Genomic DNA, 25,387 nt, shown 5'->3' with positions numbered 1-25,387 from the left:
AAGGTACTTGAAGCAGTACTGACATCAATGGAAGAGTCATGTCGCTTATAGTTACCAATGTCACATGCAGTTTTAGTGGTGCCCATGGCACTAATCCAGTCCATTACAATAGAGGTTTTCAACAAGGTGGGCAGAAATCAAATTTTCCTAGGCACAAAACATTACCATTTTGAGTTTAAGAGGTAAGCTCTGCAACTGAAAGACTAACTTAAGGAAAGGCAATTATAACTCTACCTCAGAAATAACACACACACACACACACACACACACACACACACCATGCCCCCACAAAACTAAAAAAAAAAATTTGCATTACTTTCACAAAAGATACATAGAACTTTTGAGTACTAAAGCTGCAATTCAAGTGGCGCTGGCTGGATATCTTTAGGATTTGGTGCAAGTTCCCTACACTAGTGGATTGTAGCAATATGCCACCACCTGGGGATCTGACACCATAGCAAAGTCAAGGGTATTCTGCTGTAATGTTATGTTGAAGTATCCCCATCACTGGAGGGGCTGAAGATGGAGTGCACAGGGACATGTCGAGAGAGGAGCAGGCTTAGCTTGAATGCTAAAGGCCAGAATCTGTTCCCAGACTCTGTGCAAGTCTAAAATTATGTAGACAAAAGCACAGTATAATATGAATGAAAAAACTTCCATTGAACTCAGTGGAGAGTCGAAACACATAGCCCCCAACACCAGTTCCCCACACCCTAATACCAACAGAGGCTATGATCCTTCCTGGCTAACTGCACTCAATCACAGCACCCCCACAGCAATAGTCAACCCCTGGTAGGGAGCCGATCACTCAGACGAGAGGGTGCATGACCTAAGCCTCATATTCTGCACTCTTAAAGTACACAGGGGAAACTTTGAAGAGGATGGGCAGTTTGCATAAACATCCTGACCTCAAAACAAAGGTAGAAAGAGCAAATTACTAACACTTCTTTTCTCATGGTCCCTTTACTTCACAAGGTTTATTGGAAGACTGCTTCTGACCTCTACACACAAACATCCAATAGAATCCTGAGTGCTATCCCTGGAATTGAGGACAAGGTAAACACAGACTGAATCCATGCTTTGAATTATGACTGTTGCAACTGTTTGCCATGACTTTCCCCATCACAACCACCGATTTAAAATAATAAAAATCTGTGTTGGCTAACCATTGCTTCCTTCCTTAACAGTAGCTTCCTTCGTGGCAATAGCTTAAAGAGTTGCCAGGCTCCCAATCCATTTCTGAGTGTTGGTGTGTTGCCCTCTAAAATTTGAAACTTGGATACCTGAAGTTATGCCTATTCTCATATCAACTTTCCAGTTTACTGAGATAATCATCTGAGGGCCATTATGTAGGTGCCTTGACTGGGTGAGGTGGGGCAGATGGAGACTGGGGAGGAGAGGAACCCTTCTCAAGTGCAGGGGACAACTCCCTCCCCAAAAAGGCTCGCCTGGCACCTACATTCATGTATTTTAGACCTTTAACAATGAAAAGCAAATCTAGAATGGTAATATGACAAAACTACAGTTTTCTGCTCATTATGTTTGTGTTTTAACACCTTTTTTTTTTTTAAAAAAAGTACCTAACACTGTCCAGACATGCTGTGAAGTTTCAAAGGGAAATTGCAAATGGCTACCTCATTTGCCAAGGTGACAGGACCAGGGAGAACAATTTTCATACACATTTGTGCTGTTTTGTTTTGCTAAAGCATATTTCAAAACCCCATGGGGAAGGAATGCTAGCAACCCTTAAGATTTGTACAGCTTCATTTCCCCCATGAATGAAATTGATGGTGGCCTCAGTGTGAGGCCTAGTTCTCAGATATGGCGGATTTCAGATTTGTATGGGTCAAAAACAGGGTTCCTTCCCGATGTGGTTGACCTCCCATGATACCTGGCCAGCATGGGCAATGGTAAGGTTGGCAGGAATTGTAGCTTACAAACATCTGGCCATTACATTGACTACCTCTGTCAGGAGGACAGATGGAATAAGTTTGAAATGTCTGCAGAAACAGCCATCACACCTTCATTTCATTAATATGTTTCAGTAACAGGCAAGATGGAACTCTTGAGCTCACCCCCCTGCATTTTCAAACATAGAAAAGGGGAGAGAAAAAGAGAGGAAGGAGGGGGAAATAGCACTAGGCACCCTAAAGCAGGATTAGGCAACCTAAGGCCCAGAGGATGGATGTGGCCCAATCACCTTCTCAATCCGGCCCGCAGACAGTCCAGGAATCAGTGTTACATGAGTAGAATGTGTCCTTTTATTTAAAATGAATCTCTGGGTTATTTGTAGGGCCTGCCTGGTGTTTTTACATGTGTTTTTACATGAGTAGAACGTGTGCTTTTATTTAAAATGCATCTCTGGGTTATTGGTGGGGCATAGGAATTCGTTCATTTTTTACCCTAAAATATAGTCCGGCCCACCATATGGTCTGAGGGACGGTGGACCAGCCCCCTGCTGAAAAAGGTTGCTGACCCCTGCCCTAAAGGAAACAAACACAGGCCTCCAAACCAAAAGATAGACCACAGCTAGGGTGCCAACTTGAATAAAATACTGTGGGGGCCCAGGTAAGCCCTGCCCCACATAATTGATCACATGATGATCACACACGTAATTTGACTGGGAATACCCATCAACTGTGTGGGGACCTGGCCCCCTCTAATATTTTATTGTGGTGGGCAAAGCTTTCATGACCCCTAGGAGTTGGCTCCTATGGACCACAATGTTGGTTTAAGGCCCTGATACCTGAATATCCCTGCTTGAAATATAATACTTTAGGAAACCAAACACAAGATTATAAACACTTCTTGTTTTTACAAAAACATAAGTTCCCCTCCACCAAATCTGTCCCATTGTTGAATTTATTACTAATGTTCCCATTTCTATTTCAGGTTTTCCCACGTTTTAAGAGGATGCAAATGAGCAAAGTAAAACAAGACTTGTTAAGCATGTTATTTTTAAGACTGCACTCTCCACCTTCCCCTATCTAGAAGTTGAAATGAAAAATTTTTTAGTTCTGGAGCAGCACGTTGTGAGCTTGGCCATTTCCATTTCTCCAAGCATCACGCTGGTTCTGTTCTTCAATATGGCAGGTAAAGGGGAAGGGAAGCCAGCCAGAGAAGAACGTAAAGCATTGCCTCTGCTCTCCTGTTGCCAAATATTATAACAAAGGGGAGGAGGCGCCTCTTTGCCTTCATGCACCCACGGAAATCGAGCTTGTGTCACTACCACGGAAAGCAGTCGGGGGCATGAATGGCTGAGCAGTTGGCAATGCTTTGCTACTTTGGGATGCAAACCTGCTATAAAACGCACGGTACACAAAATCTCAAAACGCCTCGTTCAGCAGCCCAGTGCTTATGCACCACAGGAACCATCGTTTCCTATTCCATCCCCCACAGCATCCTTTCTCTACAACCTATTTTCTTACGTACCATGACGTTCAGTGCACAGAAAACACACACATGCATATGTAATCACACAGCTCGCATGTATAGCGCAGCTGACGGCGCCCCTGCGAAAGCGATACACCCATTGCAACGTCAGTGTAAATATTTGCCGAAGAGAGCGATAAACTGTCACTGGGCGAGAGGAAGATGCTGGCTTCTGCATGCCATCACTCCCGGCTCCGGGGAACGGGGAGCCTTGCCAGGCAGGGACAGCATTTTTTGGCGAGTGTGGGGGTCTGTGAGCCGCCCTTCGGCCCAGCAGGGGGATAGGGAACCACGCCAGCGCAGAGCACTACCCAGAATAATGCCAAAAACCCGAACCACCCAGCCCCGCCGCTATGGCTGCCCATTCGAGAAGCTGCCCGTGCTGTCCTCCCCATTAGGCTCTCCCGTGCCATTCCTTGCGCGGAAGCAGCCGATAAACTGCAGGGAGGGAGGGGGAACCTTCATGGGAATGACGCCTCTCTCCCCACCCCAGATCTCACCGAACCCCCCCCCCCCCCGCGCCCGCTTAAATCCACGCTGAGGGCCCTGGATTCCCAGCGCAGCAAAGCCGAAAAGAATATGTTCATTGTGATGGTTGGGAATAGATCTAGGAAGGGGGGGGGGGGCAAGGGAAAACGCAAGGGTTCCTCTGCAGCCCTGTGCATTTATAATCGGCATCTTCTTCCCCCCTCCCCCTCCATCACCCCCACCCCCCACCCCAACAGCCTACCCCCAGCCCGCGGTAGCAAACAGAAAGCACAGCTTACCCCTGGATGAGCGAAAAGAGGAGCAGCGCCCGCACCATCATTTTGAGAGGAGACGCTGCATCCAGCACTGAAAGGCTGCCTTGGCTGGGCGGATTTCGAGGACTCATCCTCTCCCTCTTTCTCTCTCTCCCCTTCTCTCTCTCTCTCTCTCTCCCTCTCCCCCCCTCAACCCCAAACACTTTCCCGCCCCCTTTTTCCTCTCGGTTGCCGACGGATCCGTCCCCTTCTTTATTTAGTGATCTGTAGGGGTGGGGGTGATGGCGAGGCCCCCCTCCCTCCTGTTACCAGGTCCCGCCAGTAGGATGATACATTGCGCTCGCTCGCGCTCGCTCTTTCCCAGCTGCTGAATTAATATTCGGTGATTTGCTATCGGGGGGGGGGGGGGGGAGAGAGATATAAAAATCAGATCCTCGCGAACCCCTTGGCGGATCCAAGCATCTGCTACGGCTAGCGCAACAGCAGCAGCTTCCAAATTTAGAGAATTGGGAGAAAGGGGTCGAGGTGAGGGGGGGGGGAGGAGGAGAGGATCACACGTACACACACTACTGGAACAGGCAAAGGGGGAGGAAGGAGAAGAATCCCACACAATCCATCACAGAGAGGGGGCTGGGGAGATGCGCGCGGGGGGCGGGCAGAGGAAGGATTGCGCGCAATGGGAGGGAGCGCGAGAGCGCAAGAAAAGCTTCTGCCTCGATGCAGATTAAGTCGGAGGTCAAAGTGGAAACGACGCATACGGGGCTGGTGCGGATACTGCTGCTCCCTCCGCCGCTGCTGCAGCGGAGATCAACACATGCGTGGTGCCAAGCGAGCTTTCTTTCTTTCTCCTCCTAAACCCCTTTGGTTGCACGTGCGCGAGGCTGCATCTGGGAGCCGCGAGAGAGTTGCAACCGCGATTCCCAAAGCGAGCACCTTTACCCGCTTCTGCTGACCGCCTTCGGTTGGAAGAGGAGAGAGGGCCGATTTGCCAAGCAAAGACACGCACAGCGTGCTACTAAGCATTCTATTGCAAGAAGGAAGGATGGATGGTGCTGATGGTGGCGGTTGCTAAGCAACCCGGGCACTTGGGGAGAGGAGGGAAGCATTGGGAAGGGGATCAGGCAATAAGGGGGTGGGGTGGGGTTTTTGGGTGCAGGGCCGCGCCAGCGAGAAACGGTTGACCCAGGGATCTCATCTTCCCCATCCTTCTAATCGTCAGCATCTTAAAAATCACTGGAACGACGTGTTCTGAAATAATGACACGGAACAGGAGCTTTGCGAAGTTGAGAGAACAGGGTCACCTGCCCCAGGTACCACAAAGACAGCACTCCGGGAAAGAAGAAGAAGAAGAAGAAGAAGAAGAAGAAGAAGAAGAAGAAGAAGAAGAAGAAGAAGAAGAAGAAGAAGAAGAAGAAGCGTTTTGTGATCTAGTCACATGGTTTTAGACAGAGTCAAACTATGGGATGTTTTCTTTGCAGTTTAGATGAAAAGGGAAGGTGGGAAAATGGGAGCCTGATGCCAACTTGCTGATAGGCTTGGTAAGAGCAGTTGGCCAAGTAGGGTGGCATTTGTTGGTCCTTGCAGCCTGACACAGTGAAGCACATTCAGATATTGGATGCTGGTGGTGGTCCAGAAGAAAATAAGAAACTGAATGCTGGCCAGCCACCCCTGATTGGGCAGGAACGTGTTGTTGTTGTTGTTGTTGTTGTTGTTGTTGTTGTTGTTGTTGTACTACAGCTTCAGAGCTAACTCCTCCTTGTAAAATAGGAAGAATATAAAGAACTTGGAATGTTAATAGTAATATGCTTAAGTGCTGATTAACTCTAGAAAGCTTCACCTCAAAAAGGCTATGGAAGAGTTGGGCAAGGTTCAGAAAAATGCAACCCAAATGATCCAGGGAATGGAGGAAAGGTGGCAGCATTTGGGACTTTTTAGTTAAGATAAAAGTTGAGTAAGGGGCGACATGGTAGAAATTTATAAAATTATGCAAGGCATGAAGAAAGTGGGTGAGAAAAGCTTTCCTCTCTTTCCTCCTCTTAGCACTAGAACATGTGGAATGTTGGAAGATTCAGGACAGATAAGAGAAAGCACTTTGAGAGGGTATAGTTGAACTATGGAACTCCCACAGAAGGCAATGATAGCCACCAACTTTGAAAGAGGATGAGACAAATTCATGGAGAATAAGCCTATCAATGGCTACTCTCCATGAGGACTCTGCTTTCCTCCATGGCTGGAGGCAGTAAGCTTTTGAATATCAGTTCTGGAAATTGCAGGAGGAAAAACATTTCCCACAACCATCTGGCTGGCCACTGTGAGAACAGGATGTTGCACTAGATGGGTCATCAGCCTGACCCAGTAGGCTCTTCTTACATCTGTATGTTCCCAAAGCTGCAAATTTACCTTCGTGCAGCAAGTAAGAATTTTCCAGGGTACCTCTGCAATGACTGCTTAGTAGTTACCAAACCAGTAACATGCTAGGTGTTCTGTAGAACACACAAGTGATATTCTTCATTCCTAAGTAGCATTCCAATGTTATATTCTGTAGATGTGAACTAAGGAATAAATCCTTTGACTCACAAACAAACAAAACAGGAAGAGGGAAAACAAAATGAGAAGACGGTGCAGAAAAAGGAATAGGGAAGCAAAGATGGCCAGTCAGTGGTATACAAGCTGCATTTGGTCAGTATAGGCTGCCTCACTCTAGACAGTCAGTTTTTCATGGAAATGATTCAAGTATGTGCCAGAAAATTTAGGTTTACACATTTAGAACCCTAGTGCAACAAATTCAGTTTTAAAGAGCAAAAGCCTTCCTGCAGTTAAGAAAGTAATGGGGAAATTGCAGTGAAAAGTGTGGGGTGACTGAATAAATAATGGAATATGCTTAGAAAAAAGGTCATCTGAAAGAGATCATTGGGAACAGCCTTTGTCAACTCTCTGGGGAGCAACAGGGTCCAGCCACCCTGGAAAACCAACCTGCTCAACAACTTGCCTGAAGGTGAACCAAAAGGATTTCACTTTGCACTGCTCTAAGGGTGTGTTCCCCTTTCACAAGGGGCATCAGCAAGCTCAGGTGGCAATTAAAAAAAGAGTCCTTTCACCAATTCATTTGACTTCAGAGTGGGGAAAGGAGAGGTCCCAGAGGATGTATATTAGAGCTTTTAGTGCTACTGAGGCATTGTTTTTCCTCAATTATCTGGAAGTAGAATTAAAACAGTGGCCCCCTGATCACTCTTAATGTAATGCTATATTAACTAGCAATACCCTTCCCCATGGCCAAGATCTTTCTACAATGTCTACTACCAAGTAAGTTTCATTTAGCAAAGGTTCTTCCAAAGGCTAATTGAAATCTTCCAGTTTGCAAGTTTAGCCAGTTTTATTGCTTCCCCAGTCAGAGAGGCTGGGAGATTAGTACCAAATTGCACTATTTCACTATAACAGAAGGGAAGGGGGGGCGGGATTAATAGACAGCAACAAGTAATTTAATACCACCCCATGAGGGCCCAAACCTGACTAAATCAGGAACCATTTAGGAGCAATTCAGCACCGATTTCCTACCTGTGCAGACCAGGAAAGCAATGAATGAATCGATTTATTTCAGAAACTGACCAGAGTGAGAAAAGCAATGAAATGGACTGAACCTGCAAAGAAGAACTAGCTTCTCTTAAAGGCCTTAATAGTGTGTTACCAGTTAACACTGGACGGACATTTGCTACAATTCTGTTATATTACAAAGCAGGATGGGGGTCCTAGCAAAACAAAGAACACAGAAAACACTGGCATCAAGCAGTTTGACATGGCATTGGTCACTTCCAGATTTCAGCTTTTTTGCGTAGATCTCTCCCCCATTCAGGTACATGCTTGTTTATGTACCTGATGCAATAAAGTGCACCTCCATAACCTCCTCTCCCCCTTCAAAGAAAGTGGATAAATTGCAATAAATAGCAGCAGCAGCAGCACTACAACACTCTTGCACAAAAATACACTTTAAAAAAACTCAGCTTTCTGTAGCATGAGAAATTATGGAGAAGTGCACCAGAAAGTGTGGGGTGACAGACCCTTAATTGCTATAACATGCAATCTCTATGCAAATTTTGTACAAACAAGTGAGGGCAAATGTTCCAGAAGTAGGCATCTGCAAATAGACATTGTGTGGATTCTCGGTGAAATGTAAGTGAACATGGGTTGGCAGTTCCAGAGAACAAGGCAAGCAAGGAAACAACCTAGACTGGCAAGCAAGGAAACTACTAAGGAAGATGTACTTTTGCTCTGGACTGCAAGCTATTTCCTTCTCAGACTACCCCCTATTTCCATAAGAGGCCATGAACTAGCATCGTAATGAAGGAAGGCAAAAGATCTCTCTTTTATTACTCAGCAAATCTCTGACAAGATTAGTGGTCCTCAGTAACTATCCTATGTGTAGCACATTAGTGGTTAGAGCATCTGCTCTGCATGCAAAAAGTTCCAGTTCCTGTCCCTGGCATCTCCAGGTAGGACTGGGAATGTACCTTGTCTGAAACCCTGGAGAGCCAATGTCAAGCAGTGAGGACAGTACTGAGCTAAATAGACCAATGAACTAACTCCGTATGAGTCAGCTTCCTGTGTTCTTATATTCTTGCCAGTTCCTCAAGGTCCAAAACTTCACCCTCAGGATACAGGCAGCATTATGGGGCAAGATAGCCAGGTTTTCATGGATGCCTTCATAACATACCATCCAGCTAGCAAAGCATCATGAGAAGTAATGACAGTGCAGGTGTCCATAGGTGGAAGTGCAGTTACTGAACAAGCAAATAGAAATCTGGATTTTTCACCCTAGAGCTGCATGACAGATCCCTTTTTCCAGAGCAAGTGCTACCTAATATTAGCCCACTTCCAAACCCTTTCCCCCCTGTTGCTTTTACTATCTCTTGACTCACAGGGGCTATTAGCTCCACCGAAGGCATGATGGAGAACAGCAACAAGTGGGAAAAGATAGCCATAATATTGTACAAGGACAGGAAGAAACATCACGGACAGAATTATTGCCACACACAGGAAGAACAAGGCTATAGCTTGAATGCTTCACCTGTAGATTTATAAATCATTTAATGTGTCGATACGAATGGAAGTCGTAAATATTGCAATTGTTGTATAAGGGATTGTTATTTTGACTGGAGTGTAATTGAAATTAATAAGATTTTGAAACGCAGAAATAAAGTAAATCATCAAACCATAAATTCTAGCATGTGGGGGGGCACATAAAGGATATAATTTGGCATCTAAATGATTGGTATTAGTAATTGTAATTTGCTATTGTTATAATGAGGCTATTGTTGGATTATTGTAATGAAAACTAATAAAAATTATTATTGACAGACAGGGGTTGCGTTTTCCCACTGAAATGTGTTTTGGGATTTGTTGTTCTCCTCTGTACTCTACTGTCTGTAGTCATCATATGCCCCAGCGACTAAACCAAAAAGTCATTTAGCTTGGTAGGTCTCCCTGCCCCAGCGTTTCACCCACACTGTAGCCTCATTGTGTCACTTCCCAAGTCCAGACAATCCCAGGTACTCCTTTTTCCCCCTGCTTAAAAAAAAACAAACAGTATATCAATGTGTCCCAGAAACCAAACACAATGTCCTGAGGAATATGCAGATTCTGTTTTAAAACTCTCTACAATCAAGTAATCAAAACTCCTTGAACAGTCTTCTTTGCTTCATTGTTTCCTTGAAGAAAATGTTTAAATGCTTTTAAAAACCATGCAGTTAGGATATTCTTTGAACTACCTGACAAGGATTTCTCACTGCATTTATTTTTTTAAAAAATAACCTAAAGAATTAAATCCACATAGATTTGTAGTTATGTTGAATGTTCCTATTATCTGAGGAATTATATTTTTTTAAAAAAAATGAAGAGAAGCAAATGTATAGTTCTCAAAGGCTAGCTATGATCAAGAGACTCTTTTTTCCATCTCTTTATGGGAGATGATTCTATATCTGACCTTTGTTAAGTAGTTCCTGGATTATACTGTATCTGTTAGCACTACAACATCTGGACACCCCAGTGATGGTGCCATGTGGTGGTGGATTACCGGTAATTCTTCTTCAGAGTGGAAAGCTGCAGTTTCTTCCTATGGCTACATATTTAGTTCCGCAGGACCTGAATGGCATAATATACTGCAAACTGAGGATGTGGTCCTGTTGTAATTCCAAGTTTAAATGTAAACTTCACATTATACAACAGTGGATGCTAATATTTGTGATCTGATTAGTAATTTAGTAAACAATGATTAATATGTTTGTTCTAATGCTGACCTTTAGAAAAGTTTGCAAAAAAAAGTCTATCCTTTGCAGAAAGAAATGGGCTTATACCTGTATTTGACTTTTAAAAATCTGGTAATTTTTATGTGCAGACATTAATGAAGTATTGCTTATCCTGTCTGCTTGTATTTTTGTAGTGCAGATTATTGGCTCTTTAAAGGACTGCTGTAGTCTCTGCAGCTGTCTTTGCTTTTTCACCCCCTTTCTTTTCCTAGATGCTTAATCTTGCACTGGACAGCTATCATTTCAAGCTCTCGTGCTGTTCACAGGCCAGCAATCTGCTCCCTGAGCCTCCTCGTACACTGATGTTGTGCAGCAGAAATGGCATCCTTTAATTTTCTGCTTTCAGACTCCAGGTACATTTGCAGTTTTGAATCTTTACTTTCCCAGTGATTTAGCTAGCTCCGAGGACCAGTTCATGCAATCATTTATGGTCATAAAAGTCATCACAAAGTTGCGTGGTAAAGGGGCCTTATTTTTTATGCCTGAGTATTTTTTATTTTATTTTTTAAAAAAACACACTGAGTAGTTGGAGGTTAGAGGTAGCTCTGCTCAAGCAATCTGAACCATTTTAGCAGATTAGTCTGTCCCAATCGTAAAGTGGTTTTGCAATGATCTGGACGGAAGATCCTGTACATTATGACTTTAATGTCTATTTGCGAGCAACCTCCAGAGCAATTTGAAGCGATGCTCTTTGGAATCTACTCAATTATTAATAGAAAAGTGAAACATCTCCATGTGGGACCTGTCAAAGTTTTGAGCTAACATTTAAATAAAAGGTTCTGGTGGGAACTCTCAAAGCCATTTTGTCCTGATTGGATTGATCTCTCCAAGCCTTCCTTCCCAGACACAATGGTGCCTTTTGAAGCAAGGTATTTATGAGGGGACACACTAAATGGAGGTGGCATAAGCCCCAGCTCAAGACATTTTGCTGCCCAAGGTTCAGCAAGATGGTCTCCACTCTCATAGGTAGAAGCTGACTGGCCTGGCAGCAGCTGAATATTATTTCAATAGCAACAAGAGCCCAGTGTTCTTCACTGTACCCGAGAACAGGAGGCTAGCTTAGAGATTACTGTGCAATCTGTGGGGCATGTACAACTCTCCTCTCCAGCACTTCACCATCACTCCCCACACCCTCCCTAATGGTTGTGGGTGGAAGAGTACTCACTTGCAACCAGGAGTGCCAACTTGAATAAAATGGGGGGGGGGGGGGACAGGTAAGCACCACCCTGCATAATTGATCACAAGACATCATGCACACACACCATTTGAATGGCAATGCCCATTTGGGGGGGGTGGCCCCCTCAAATATTTTATTGAGGCTGAAGGGACATCAGCCCCTAGGACTTGGCTCCTATGCTTGCAACACAGGCCAACAGATTTCTTGACAGGGTTTTTTTTTTAGACAGGAGGTATGATAATCCAGTGAAGGAATGAAAGCAAGGGTGGGAGGGAGACTCCCCCTTAAAATAATAATGCCCACTAATTCCACAGATTAATGTGCTTCGCCTAATTTAGGAATGTAAGGAGAGCCTGGTGGGTCAGGCTGATGGCCTGAGTAAATCTGAGCATGGTACATACCAGATTTGATGTGGATGAGATTGGTTGCCAGCTGGGTACTTGTAACATGGGATAGTACCTTCAGCTGCATGGTGAATTCAACTACACAGACACAAGGTATCTATTCCAGTGACCTGATAAACCTGGGACTTGGGTCCACCCCTTTGCCAGTGACAGCCACCCAACAATAAGGTAGTGGTGAAGCTTGAATGAACCACAACATAGGATACCATACCATATCTCTAGTGCCTAAACAATGTTTCTGTTAAGGCCATTTGTTGCTGAAATTTCCTGGCATTTTGGAGTGTGACTGAACATGGAAAGTCCTTAGCGCAACATGCTACACTAAAAGGTCTTTTCATTCATTAAATACTGTATCACTATATAACAGTTCCAGAACCTAAAATACTCTGATGCTTCAAGCAATTCATAGTGGACATAACATGCAAAACAAAGCATATTGCAGCTTATTGTTTAAGACATCAGAAGGCAGCCCTGTATTGGGAGGTTTTTAATGTTTGATGTTTTTATTATATTTTAGATATGCTGTAAGCTGCCCAGAGTCACTGAGGTGGGCAAACCCAGCCTGATGTGTGGGGTATAAAAAATAAAATTATTGTTAGTATTAATAGTATTTAAAATGTATGCAATAACTAGGACTTTTGAAACTACATTTGGCATTTATTTATTTACTACCCCTCCTTTCTGCCCCCCCAATCCACATGTTAGAAACAAACATAAACAATATAACTCACACCAAAATAGTGACCATGAGTTTTTTTTTGTTTAAAAAAGCTTTGATTTATGCAAATTAAAAAAACAACAACAGTAAGGCAAGTGCATGAAGCTGGGTCAATTAAAATAAAACAGATAAAAGCATGAAAATCCAATGAAAAGCTTGGCAAACATTTAAATAGTTTTACCATTCTTCTACTTATCCTACAACAATCTGCAATCCACTTAAATGCCCATGTAATGCCAGGACAGAATAGGAGGAAGCCAATTTAATAAGAGAACCAGCAAATAAACTTTATTCACTAGAACTTCTGAAACCACAGGAAAAATCCATCCTAGGGAAACTCTGCCCCCACAACCTACTCTCTTAGTCACCCCTCTGGCAAGCCTGCCCCCACAAGACACTTTGCTTGCTGAACCATGTGCCCAACCAAGAAAACATCCCAGCTTTTCTCTTCTGCTCTTCAACCTCACTCTGCATGCCTACTATCTTCACGCCCATATCCATGCATCCTCCCCTCCCCCTTTTCTAGAATCCACCCCCCCCCCCTTGCACACAGACCACTCCCTTGGTAACTCCCTGCATCGTCCTCCTCCATCACATTGCAACTACTAAGCACCCTTCTACCTTCTGCCCAATTATGGAGCCACCTTCCCCCTGTGTCGTAGTCTCCTGGCTGAGCAGCAACATGCAGAGCTCAGTGGAGTGGGAGACCAACCAACCAGAAGGGTCTCTGTGGTGCAAACAGCAATCCATGTGGTCAGACAGTCCAGGGGTCAGGGAATCTGATGGTCAGGATGAGCAGGAGGCAGCAAGGCAGGGCCAGGAATGGCAAGCATTGTTTCCAGAATCTGACTGCTGCTGGAAGCTCTGCTTAAGAAAGCTGAAGCCCGCTGGTTCTCGTCAGTGCCTTTTCCTCTGTGTCCTTGAAGCCACTCCCCCTTCTCACCGCTGTTCAGCAGGTGAAGCTGAGTCCTGGCCCATGACCCTCTCTATCCTGCAGCCCCACGTGTAACCCCGTTTTAATCTTTATCCCCATTCCTGTGCCTCTTACTCCTTCATTTTTTGTATATATATATATAAAAAACCAACCAAACCAAAAACCCTTTGCACCCCACTTTCATCCTTACTCACTTTTCCTCCTGCATTTCACTAACCTTGTTGTTATAAGAATTTAAGGTCTCAAATATATAAATGAAATGTTCATAAATTTACAAGGCAAACACATACATAAGTATGTAAGCCACATGTCTGAAATAGTACAGGAGAACAATCCTGAAACCATTTTGACCCTCCCAAATTGACTTCAAATGTTTCTCTGCAAGGAGAAAGGAAATGGAAAAGCCTCTCCATTGTCTTTTGCTTATCTGTCTTTAGGGCATCTTTGTGTATGAATAGGGTGAGCCTGTGACCTAGATTCAGGAATTAAAGTATTTACCACCACAAAAGAATGGCCTGGCTGCCCAAGTAAGCAATCACTGGCCATTGTCAGGTATCCTGGCGGACAGGATTTCTGCTGTAGACCGCCTCCTTCTGTGATGTATGTATGATGTTTTTGGGGGTGGTCTTGGACTACAGGGTGGGCAATTTCAAAAGTCTATATAAGGGCTTGCGGACCATTGTTCTGGGTTCCCCTCCTACCTCCTGCATGTGAGGAGTGAGGACCCTGTTGCAACAGTTTAATAAAGGTCAGGCTTACTAGCTACTTTGCTTCTCAAGATATTCTCTGGCTGGCCTCTGTTATTTTCTCCTACCGATAGGGAATCCACTTAAGGACTCTATATGGGCTCTTGGATACCCCATAAGGGAAAAGGAGCAGATTTTGTTTACATCATTGTTGAAACTTTTTAAAAATAAAAAACACCCCTCGGTGTTTCTCCCTTCCCAGTCTTATTCAGACCCCTTCCACCATCACTCTTTCTCTCTCAGTTTGCCTCCCTTCTTCCTTCTATGCCACATCTACTGCTGTTGTGCAGCTTACCTTCTCTTTTGCTTGCCTATGTCACCCTGGTGCTTTAAATATATGGTGAGGATGTGATCCAGAGCTTCAAAGGAGATACATTCCTGGTCCTATCTAGGGGCTGAAATTCAGACCTTCTGCATGCAAAGCATATACTGGAGCTAAGGCCCTTCATGTCTTCCTTAATCCTACTTCAAGGCATTATAGCCTTGGCTTCCAGGTCTGGCCCTTACTAATTCCTTTTCTCTATGTATTTACATAGTACTCATTGTTAGTACTCATTAGCACCCATTGTTAGTACTCAGGAAAACACTTTCCATATATAAATAAGAATAACAGAAGATCATCTGTAAATTATTATAATATATATATATATATATAAATTTCGGTGAGTTGGATCAAAAGGTGGTTTTTCCAGCTTCCTTCAACAGAAGGAGCTTTCTTGGAGAAACACCCCTCCTGCCACACTGAAGGGTATCCTTGGCTCCAACTCTTTATTTTTGTTAATTTTCTCCAAATACATTTCTATTGGTTGCTCTTTTTGAGTTTAGAAATGTCTTTGCCCCGCTTTTCTTCTCTCTACCTCCCTTTTCCAAATGCTGCCAAATGCCTGCTAGCACTTTTTAAAAGCTGAAGTGGTTTCTGAAAGATTTGTTGTTGTCGCTGCTGCAAATATTATCCCTAATTTTAGTACTGCTATCATTGTCGAATTAAAATGAGAGAACATGCCTCATTATCCGTAAATAAAGGCAGTGTGATCTGTGGAGGGCACTTCCTCCCCCAGCCTTTCTAATTCAAACCTTGGGTGCACAAAGGAAGGACACAGAAGTTATTCTAAAGGTCCTCCTCACCTACAGCATGTGTCAGAGTAAATTGTTGGAAAGTACTTTAAGAAAAAAAAATCCAATCTAAGCAAGGTGAGAGGAGACAGAAATCGTTATTCTAGTTGTTGAAGTGAAATCTGTGAGCTATTCAGGCTTGATGAGTCAATTGGGAGGGGAGGGGGAAGCACTGCCAATTTCCAATCCACTTTCTTCTATCTTTTCAAAGTGTTTGCGTGAACAAGTTATTGCATTGCCAAAATGCCAGATATTCAGAGATGCTTCCAGAGTCTTAAGACCACTTACTGCAAAATAACCATATTTTCAGACGAGTTCTACATGTGTCTACTGAGAAGCAAACCCCATCGTGTTCAGTGGGACTTACTCCCAGGTAAATTTATATAGGATTGCAACCATTATCCTCCTTCTCCTCTGAAATCTTATAGGACAATTTCTCACAATGATTGCACCCTACTCCCCAGCAAAAAAATGGATAGCATTGAGTTGCCAGGGACGTCAAAGGTGATTTAGTCCAACCCCTGCTACTGCAGCATCCCATCTGTCCTCTGCTTAAAAGGTAAAGGACAAAGGGACCCCTGACCATTAGGTCCAGTCGTGACCAACTCTGGGGTTGCGGCGCTCATCTCGCTTTATTGGCTGAGGGAGCCGGCGTACAGCTTCCGGGTCATGTGGCCAGCATGACTAAACCGCTTCTGGCGAACCAGAACTCTCCTGAGGAACTTCTAAATGAAGGAGAGTCCACCGCCTTCTAAAGGCAGTCTTTCCCACTTCGAAGAAGACACATTGTCAGGAGGTTCTTTGCAACATTTAGTCCAAGTCCCTTTTGTTGTGATTTGAACTCCCTGGTTTGGGTGCTACTCTCCTCCAGAGGAACAGAAAACAAAATCCACCCATTATTTCTATGTCAGTCCTTCAAATATTTGAAGATGGGTATCAGTCTCTACATTGTTCTTGTCTAGCACTCCATCGCCATAGAACTGATGTGCATGTTATAGCTGACACATGACTCCTCCCACACACTTTTAAAACACTCTCTGATTTTTTAAAATCAGAGCATGCTACGTATTTTAAGGCCCTTTTAAATTGTTGTATCTTGCAACACTCACCATGTGGTAAACCACTGAGAGTGATCATAAAAATAAAATCATGTTTAGACACCTCCATGCTGTGTTTTTTTTTGGGGGGGCACATGTTTAGACACCTCCAGCTGTGTTGTGGGGGGCGCACATGCAATGGCATGGGGAAATTCCTCTGATCCTAATAATATTAGCTGCCATATGATTCAAAATGGATCAATATGATGCCCTAGTTTACACGTGTCCCAAGTAGATACCACCAAGCATCCCAATCGTATTTTATTCTCTTAAATTGATTCTTACAATCAGGTTAAACAGATTTAAGAAAAAACACATGGCTCCCTTCTATTTGTTAAGCAATTGTCTAATGCAATGAAATAGAATGATCTGTGAAACCTGTTCCATTAAAGGTTCCATATCATCTAATGAAGTGATCAGCTGTGGGGGGGGGGGGTGCATGCGTGTAATCATTCATCTAGAATATTTGATTTTGTCAGAGGCAAGCTATCATTCTGGTTAATGCATGAGCAAGATACATCTTTGCATAATGACCGTGTTTCAGATGTGGTCTGCTTAGTTTCCAAGGCTGGATACTTAAATCCTAATTTTCAGTGGTTACAGATTAATATCAAGACTTATTAAGAATTGGGGAAATAGGCAGCAAGCATATGGCCTGCTTGAGGTTTTTAAAAATGCTTTTCATTATATGTATCACCACAGACTCCCAAGAAAACATGCTAGTCGTGAGATGAGAGATGGATGGTATTGTTATGAGGGGTCTTTTTTTGGGGGGGGGGGTGACTGAATGCCTTGGGCCCCTTCTAATTATTGGAATAGCCAAGCTAGCTTCTTGATGAGGTGATGGGCCATTAAGGGGAACAAAGGAAGTGGATCTGTGTGGGATGGCACTTCTGACTTAAGGTCAGTATTGTGTCCCTAGTTGACCTAATGATAGCACCAGCCTGAACCTTCCATTAAAACAGAGTGTGCTTGTGTATGCATTTAGAAGGAGAAAACTAAAAAATAAAATAAAATTGTGATGTTTCTGAGAACAGACTTCTTCTGTACAGTATTCCTTTGATAATACAGTGGTATCTTGGTACTCAGACAACTTGGAACCCAAACACTGCAAACCTGGAAGTAAGTGTTCCTGTTTGTGAACTTTTTTCGGAAGCTGAACATGCTCCGTTTTGAGTGCCACACTTCCGTTTTGAGTGTTACGCTGAGGTCTGTCTGTTTTTGCTATTTATTTTGTGTTTGTGGCTCTTTTTTGTTTTTGTGACTGTGTGGAACCCAGTTCAGCTACTGAATGATTGATTGATTGATTGATTGATTGAGTGCGTGACTGCTGTACATTGTATATTGCTTTCATTTTAGGGATCAGTGGTCTCTTTAGATAGTAAAATTCATGTTAAATTGCTGTTTTAGGGGTTGTTTTTAAAAGTCTGGAATGGATTAATCCATTCTGCATTACTTTTTATGGGAAAGCGCACCTTGGTTTTGGAACGCTTTGGTTTTGGAATGGAATTCTGGAACGGATTAAGTTTGAGAACCAAGGTACCACTGTACAAGTATTTATGACTTAGTGGTACAATTCCCATGATGCTGTTTGAATAAAAGACTGACATACCGAAGACGAACCTATTCCTTCATTAAAACAACAATAAAAAAGAAGAAACATGCAGAAAGTTCCGCAGCTATTGCATTTGCCTTTTTGTTTTTCTAAGCCCTTCGTCTCAAAAGAAAAGAAAGAATTTGCACAGCGCTGAAATCCTGACACAAAGAACAGTCTTGATAAAAATCCAATTAAACACCTACATTTTAAAGTCAGTGATTACTGTGTATTAAAATACCAATCAAGCCCACATGTTTGCTGAATGTCATCCCCTTTAGTGAGGCGTTTGATCAAGACTCCCTGCTCCACTCAAATGTTATTCCACCAGTTGGAAGGACTGTGGTCCAATTCTGATGTTAACTGACACTGCAATACCTTACATGAAAGAGTTAAGAGATGCATTGCTTGTTGTGGGGTGCATATTCATGGCATGACACTTTTGTTTTTAAAAACTACAAAAATCTGTTTGACCAGTGGAGGCACTGGTACAAATGAAATATATGTGTGTATGTACCATAGGACACAGGTGGTGCTGTGATCTAAACCACAGAGCCTAGGACTTTCCGATCGGAAGTTTGGTGGTTCGAATCCCAGCGATGGGGTGAGCTCCCATTGCTGTGTCCATCCTCCTGCCAACCTAACAGTTCAAAAGCACGTCAAAGTGCAAGTAGATAAATAGGTACCACTCGGGCAGGAAGGTAAACGGCATTTCCGTACGCTGCTCTGGTTCGCCAGAAGCGGCTTAGTCATGCTGGCCGGCTCCCTTGGCCTATAGAGTGAGATGAGCGCTGCAACCCCAGAGTCGTCCGCGACTGGACCTAACGGTCAGGGGTCCCTTTACCTTTACCATAGGAAAAGGTGACTCAAAGCACTTTCAGTTAGGGCAAAGGTGAAAGGACCTCATTCCCCCCCCCCCCCCATATTCAACAGTCCACCATTCCAGGAAGTGAAAATGGGACTCATTTTAGTGATTTTGGAGGCTGGGGTGAATTACAGCACCCAAAGCCTCCCACAGGTGATGGCAGCTATCTTTCCCCACCCCACCCCCACAAAGCCTCCTCTGCATGACACTGTGTCATGTATGTCAGATCAGGCATGAAGGGCTTTCTTGGGGGGAAATGGTGGACCATCAAAAGTAGCAGTGCTTCAACTCCTACTGGTGTGAAACAAAGAAGGGCAAAAGGATGTAAATAGTTTAAGCCTCCATTCCCCTTAAAAATGCCCCCAGATCAGGATTACAATCTTTCCCCTCAGAAAGAACTTTTGACCCATGTTTACTTGTTAGCTTTCCAAGCTATTTTCTGTCTCCAGCATTAATTACTTATCACTCAGGGTGTAAAACCAGAGAGTTTGCCAGACTTACAGTTGTTCCCGAGGAATAATTTATATGGTCTGACTCACAATGGAGGGGAAATAATCTGCCCAAAATGGTGGCCTGGTAACCAAATATTTGTAGAGAAATACTCCAAAGTAATAATTGTGAAAGAGAGTCTGCAGAGTCTTGGAGGAGGTCAAATGCCTTGCCAATTTTTTTGCCAATAAAAAACAAACACTTTTGCTATTAAGTGATCTAGTGAGCTGAAAAATGGGAGGAAAGGGGGTGGGAGGGAAATACGAAATCCAGCTAAACCCACAATCTGTGGGCTCCTTAAATCACTATAAAGGGAAGCAATGTATGTGGATGGAAATTACTTTTCTTTTCCCCCTTCCTTTTTTTTTAGTTTGTCCAGGTTAAAAGTATAATGACATTAAGCAGGTATATTATGAATTGGTTCTGTCCTGCAGAACATGTTAAAGAAATAAATGGGATGGGAATTGAAATTAACTGAACCCATTTAAGGGCCTCTTCTAACAAGAACATGTCATAGATATAGATAAATAGATGATTGATAGATAGATAGATAGATGATAGATAGATAGATAGATGATAGATAGATATATATGAAGTTGCCTTGTACTGAGTCAGATTATTAGCCCTGTGCTTATCCACTTAGGTATCTCTCAGGCAGAGGTCATTCCTAGCTCAGCTACTTGAGATTCCTTAGCTCAGGAACAGGGAAGCTGTGGCCCTTCAGATGCTGTTGGACTAAAAGTGCTTGTAGCATCTGGTTATCCACTAGTGAGAGCAGGATGCTGGATTAGATGCACCAGTGGCCTGATCCAACAGGGCTCCTCATCCTTCCCTATCCTCTCTGAGTACTGCCCATGCTGGCTGGGGCTGAGGGAGTTTTTCAAGTCCAACAATATCAAGAGGGGGCAGAGATTACCCCTTCCATCTTAACTGGAAATGCCAAGGACCAAATGGGGGGGGGGGGTTTGCAAGCAAAGCATGGGCTCTGTCTCTGACCGTTTCCTGTGTTAGGAATATAAAAGAGTAACCCCCCCCCCCACACACATTTGGTTTTTTGGTTTTATAGTTATGTTGCATTTTTACAGTTTGGTCAACATAAACTGATGAAATCCATATTTGTGAGACTAAAATATCCCATACTTGAACAGCCTATTTGTTTGTATGTGTGTTTAATTTACTTTGTAGATGAGTCCTATAGCAGAAGTCTCAAATCCCTGCTTCCTCCTTCCTTCATTCTGGGAGTTCAGTGCAGATAACTCGGTTTGGAATGCCCTGTAAATGCTTCAGAAGGATGTCCCCATTTCTCTTGGACAACCCTGTGTGTGTGAAGTGTCCCTATGTCTTCTGCCAGTCTAAATTAAACGCTCAACCCTTCAGAGTGCTAGACTCCTTTTGCTCTTCTTATACATGAGGAGCAGAGACTTTATCATCTTGTCTGCTTCTCTGAGTGGATGTTACAAGCTAACCTTTATAGTTATGTCAGCTATGGATTGGTTTAATTCCAGAAGGGATTTGGCTATCTATGTGCCCCAAGGATGTCCCAAGACTCTTTGCAGTCTGATGTCAAGAGGCAGATTCAGGGCAGAGCGACTGGTTCCCTTGCACAGGGCGCAGGGGCCAAGAGCCTCACTCTCCCTGGACTCACAAACTGCAGTTTCCTTTAAAATAAATTCAGGTTTAATTTGTTATTAGAAGTCTGTTCCCCAACCCCAATGCCACAGCTACTCAAAGCACCACTATGGTCTACATGAAGCAGACCTGATCTCCAGGTTTATTTTATAAGAAGGTTTATGTGCAAACAAGTTGTTAAGTTGGGGGGGAACATATCAGACGACACAGCGATTCTCCAAACAGCTCTTGTTTATTCACAGGTCAGAACAGAACTGAACTGAAGGGTTCAGTCAGCCTGCTTATATAGAGCTCCAGTACAATGTAACTGTAACAACTTTCTGTAACTATCCAATCACTGAATGTCACTTTCAATCCCTTATTTGCATATGTGGACCTGAACTATCTACAGTATCCCCCTGCTGGCCCAGGGTGAGAACTTCAGTACATAACACAAGTGGAACAGCTAGCTAGGGATGGCATATTTAGGTTTTTATATGTTTGGGGTCCTCTGGCTTATGGAAGGGGTACAAGGCACAAGGTTAAAGGGAGCACTCTGTGTGCCTCCCCATGCCATGCTGGCATGCTGGCAGCCCTTGATGAAGACCACAGTGGGTGATGAAAGCAACATCACTGGGTTTACCACACCCGCAGCCCAATTGCAATTGCCAGGTAATGTCAGACATATAGTGAATGAGACACATCTGCATGGTGGCATTGTCTACAATGTGGGGGGTGGAGGTGGGAGGGCCTTACACGTGTTATTATGAGCAAACAAACACACCTGCCACTGTTTGCAAAGCAAATAAGATTCTAAATTCTCCTGCCAGGTTTTGTTTTGACTTTGCTGTAGTACAGTGCATGAATTGCTGGATGTTCGGCAGAGATTTAATTTTAAAATGTGATTGACTTTGGGAGACGCAACGGGGATTTAGCATCCTTTATTACTTTTTCCAAAGATATTTCTTGACTTCAGGTTTAATTTGGGTTCTCCTCCAAGAAAGATAAGCAACACTTTTGTGACCTTGATGCAGCAGCATATGATTTAACACTATTAAAAAAGAAGAGATATTCAGAAGATTATTTTGATGTCTGTCCATTTGTAAATTTCTTCTGCAAATCTGCTCTGACTGGATTAGTGTCATAATACATGGTCATACAATTTCTTTGAATTGTAATCTGCACGTGTGCGTGTATGTGTGCACATGCGCACACTCAGACGCACACCGACAGATGGATAGATTTGTTTCTCTTTGGATATTGCAAAAGAAATTTGTTTTGGAATTCAAAATTAATCTCTCATGAATTTTGGCTACACCTCCTGCCACTTGATGATTTTCAGGGATAAGAACCACAAGGTTCTCTTCAAACAAGCTGTGGCAGTGAAGCACCCTTTTTCCGGCTTGGCTGCTGACAGGGTGAAGGACATTTGACCAGAGACCACATAGTATATTAGACAAGTAAGGTGTGGTGTAGGCCTGCAAGGAATCCTGTCTGATCTGGATAAAGGTGTCACTGAAGTCAGCACTCAGAAAAGCTCCCAGGCCTGCTCTGAATATGCTTCTCTCCCAACTGGAAGCCTTGATTCTTTGTGGGAAACAGCTGCACCCATCCCTAACAAAAAAAAGTAGGCCCATTTAGAAGCTACTGAAACTTTAATTAAAGTGATAATGCACATTAATGGTTATATTATGAATTTTCCAGCACCACTGATTTCAGTGGGAGGGGAAAGTGCATGGTTAGTTATTTCCCACTGAAATCAAGGGGATTTAGAAATGTATTACTTTGGCTGCATTGTGTAAATGTGCTGTATCTAACACGGCAGATAAGGTAATGTTACCTGGCCCATATGATTGATTTGGATGTAGGGATGGACAGCTTTATTTCTGATTCCATTTTTCAATACACATTTCAGAATGGTTTTAAAGTGAATATCTCTTTTGCAAGAACTGCCAGTTCCAAAGGAAAACAATGTTCTGATTACTGTATTAGTCAGGAAGGTATGAATTACGGTAGTTAAGTTTTCTTTAAAATTACTCCCCATTCCTAGTGAGATAACTAGTCTGGACAGCTGATACAGAATTTAACATTTTATGAATTTCAGCTGTGATTTTCTAAAAACCAGTGAACTGACCCAGATGTGGATAGCTGTAACAGCAAAATTATGCCTATTAAGAAAAACCTGCAAGCAACTGCTTTTTAGGGTATAATTTATTCTATTTCTTCTTGTCATGGGTAGGCACAGAGGAGAAACTTGATCACTTGGCATTTTAACGCACATCTACCTAATGTTCACTTTCTGAACCGATATGTGAACCAAAACATACCTATCCCCTTGGAATGGCCATTTCTCCAGATATTGTTATGTAGTTCTCCATCAGCTGACCCATGAAGCTTCAGCCACACTGCCCTCTTTAAACAGCAGTAATCCAGGCTGCTTTCTTCCCCCATCAAAGAGCTGACAGGCTTCACTCCTGCTGAGAAGAACTAAATACACAGAATGCATTTGCACATACAAACTTCCTCATGTAGGGGAAAACACAGGCACACATTTGTTCCTTTGCTGGATCAGGGCAGAGTTTTCTAGGTCTTATGGTTATGAAGATATAAGCTGAAAATTGCATGGCACAAGACCCCTGAAATTTCAGAAGGAGAAGCAATACTCATACAGAAATGCCTGTGGTCCACAGGTGAGGCTTTTCTGTTCTCTGCATCTGTTCCTACCCACCTCCTCATGGCTTCCAAATCCTGGCTTCTTTGCAAGCAATTAACTTTTTGGTCTGTCTGCATAATTCCTAGAAGATATGGCTTCCTGGCCCCCACTCACATGGAGTGAATAAAAACAAAGGGGTTATATGTGTGGATGCATAAACTCATGCATATCTTGGCTTATTAAGTCTGGATTTGATTGAATATTCACCGTCACAGCATGCCAATTTCAAAGCGTCTCAAAATGAATCTGCTTGTGGGATCTTTTGAAAATACAGTTTTTAGAATGACTTTTTATTTTATCTTTGTTAGCTTAGTTCACTATAGTCTACTAAATGAACTGGATCATAATCTTCAAAACTGATGTGTGTGTGTATCCTTGAGGATATTTGAAATTTATGGCTATATAATATTAAGCCACATACCAGTTTCTTATGCAAAATGTGAGACACCTGACCACCTTTCCAGGATTTTTTTTATAGCTAGAGTATTAACAAACAGTTGGTGTTCTGAAGACGTGTGTGTGTGTGTGTGTGTGTGTGTGTGTGTGTGTGACAGAGAAAAAGAGAGAGAGAGAGAGAGAAGGAAGGAAGGAAAGAAGGAAGGAAGGAAGGAAGGAAGGAAGGAAGGAAGGAAGGAAGGAAGCATTTTTGATAGGAAATAGAGTGAGGGGTGGTCAATCTAACCGTGGCTAGAAAAAGACTAAACCAGTCAATTGCCTTAAAAATGCAACCCTTGCTGGACTGCAGCTATGTCTGAGGAACAGGCTCTGATTTAAAACCTAGACTTCCTTATCTGGGTGACTTCTGCCACCTTACTCCTCTTTCCATATTTGTAAATAAACATACATGGCACATCTGCACTATTCTCTCCTCAGAAGAAAACTGAATACATAATGACTGCTGCTGGAACTTTCTGTGAGCGTGAACCAGTAGTGCTATGCTCAGTGCTGTTTTTCCTAGAAAAAGAGATGCCGGAACTCACCATGAACATCTCTCCTGTTCTCTTAGAATGGCAATGGCACCCACCTGAGAGGTGCTGGAACTGAGTTCCAGCAATTTCTGGCTGAAAAAGCCCTGGCTATGCTAAATGTCCATGCATTTCAAATTTCAGGTTAAAAGTAGTGCTTTTGGAGAGGCAGAACTCCTTCCGGAAGTATCCTTTAAATGTGTGGTGCATATTTGTTTTTCGAAGCAGTTGCCACCTGCTTCTTTCTCCCATCTGCTGTTGCTTGGTTGCCATTTTTTCCTCAGTCCAGGCTTCTTTTGAGAGTAATTGAAGGTTTTCAGGGGTCGTGTAGTGGATGTGATGTTGTTCCATAATGCTTCATAGACAGTACTGTCAAGGACATGGTGATGTCACCACACATTTAAAGGATGAAACCAGTTTAAAGTGGGTCATGCTTTCTAGATGGATCACATGGGTGATCCTGGACAATTAGAGATCACATGCTGTCTAT

The 25,387-nt window shown here is 43.2% G+C and overlaps 1 protein-coding gene across 2 annotated transcripts in view; it reads right to left on the bottom strand.

Moving 5' to 3' along the window:
- GABRG2 (gamma-aminobutyric acid type A receptor subunit gamma2) overlaps positions 1 to 4,574 on the bottom strand; it is a 63,957-nt gene extending 59,383 nt beyond the window's left edge. For both annotated transcript variants that reach the window (XM_080995266.1, XM_080995267.1), the window contains exon 1: positions 4,200 to 4,574. In XM_080995266.1, coding sequence (XP_080851392.1) covers positions 4,200 to 4,306 — 107 coding nt within the window. In that variant the 5' untranslated portion in view covers positions 4,307 to 4,574. The remainder of the gene's footprint in view (positions 1 to 4,199) is intronic.
- Between the last annotated feature and the right edge of the window lie 20,813 nt (positions 4,575 to 25,387).

This window comes from Podarcis pityusensis (genome assembly GCF_964106645.2).
Source record: "Podarcis pityusensis genome assembly, chromosome: 2".
Taxonomy (NCBI): domain Eukaryota; kingdom Metazoa; phylum Chordata; class Lepidosauria; order Squamata; family Lacertidae; genus Podarcis; species Podarcis pityusensis.
The sequence above is the reverse complement of the archived record's forward strand: the minus strand, read 5'-3'. Positions and strand labels throughout refer to the sequence as shown.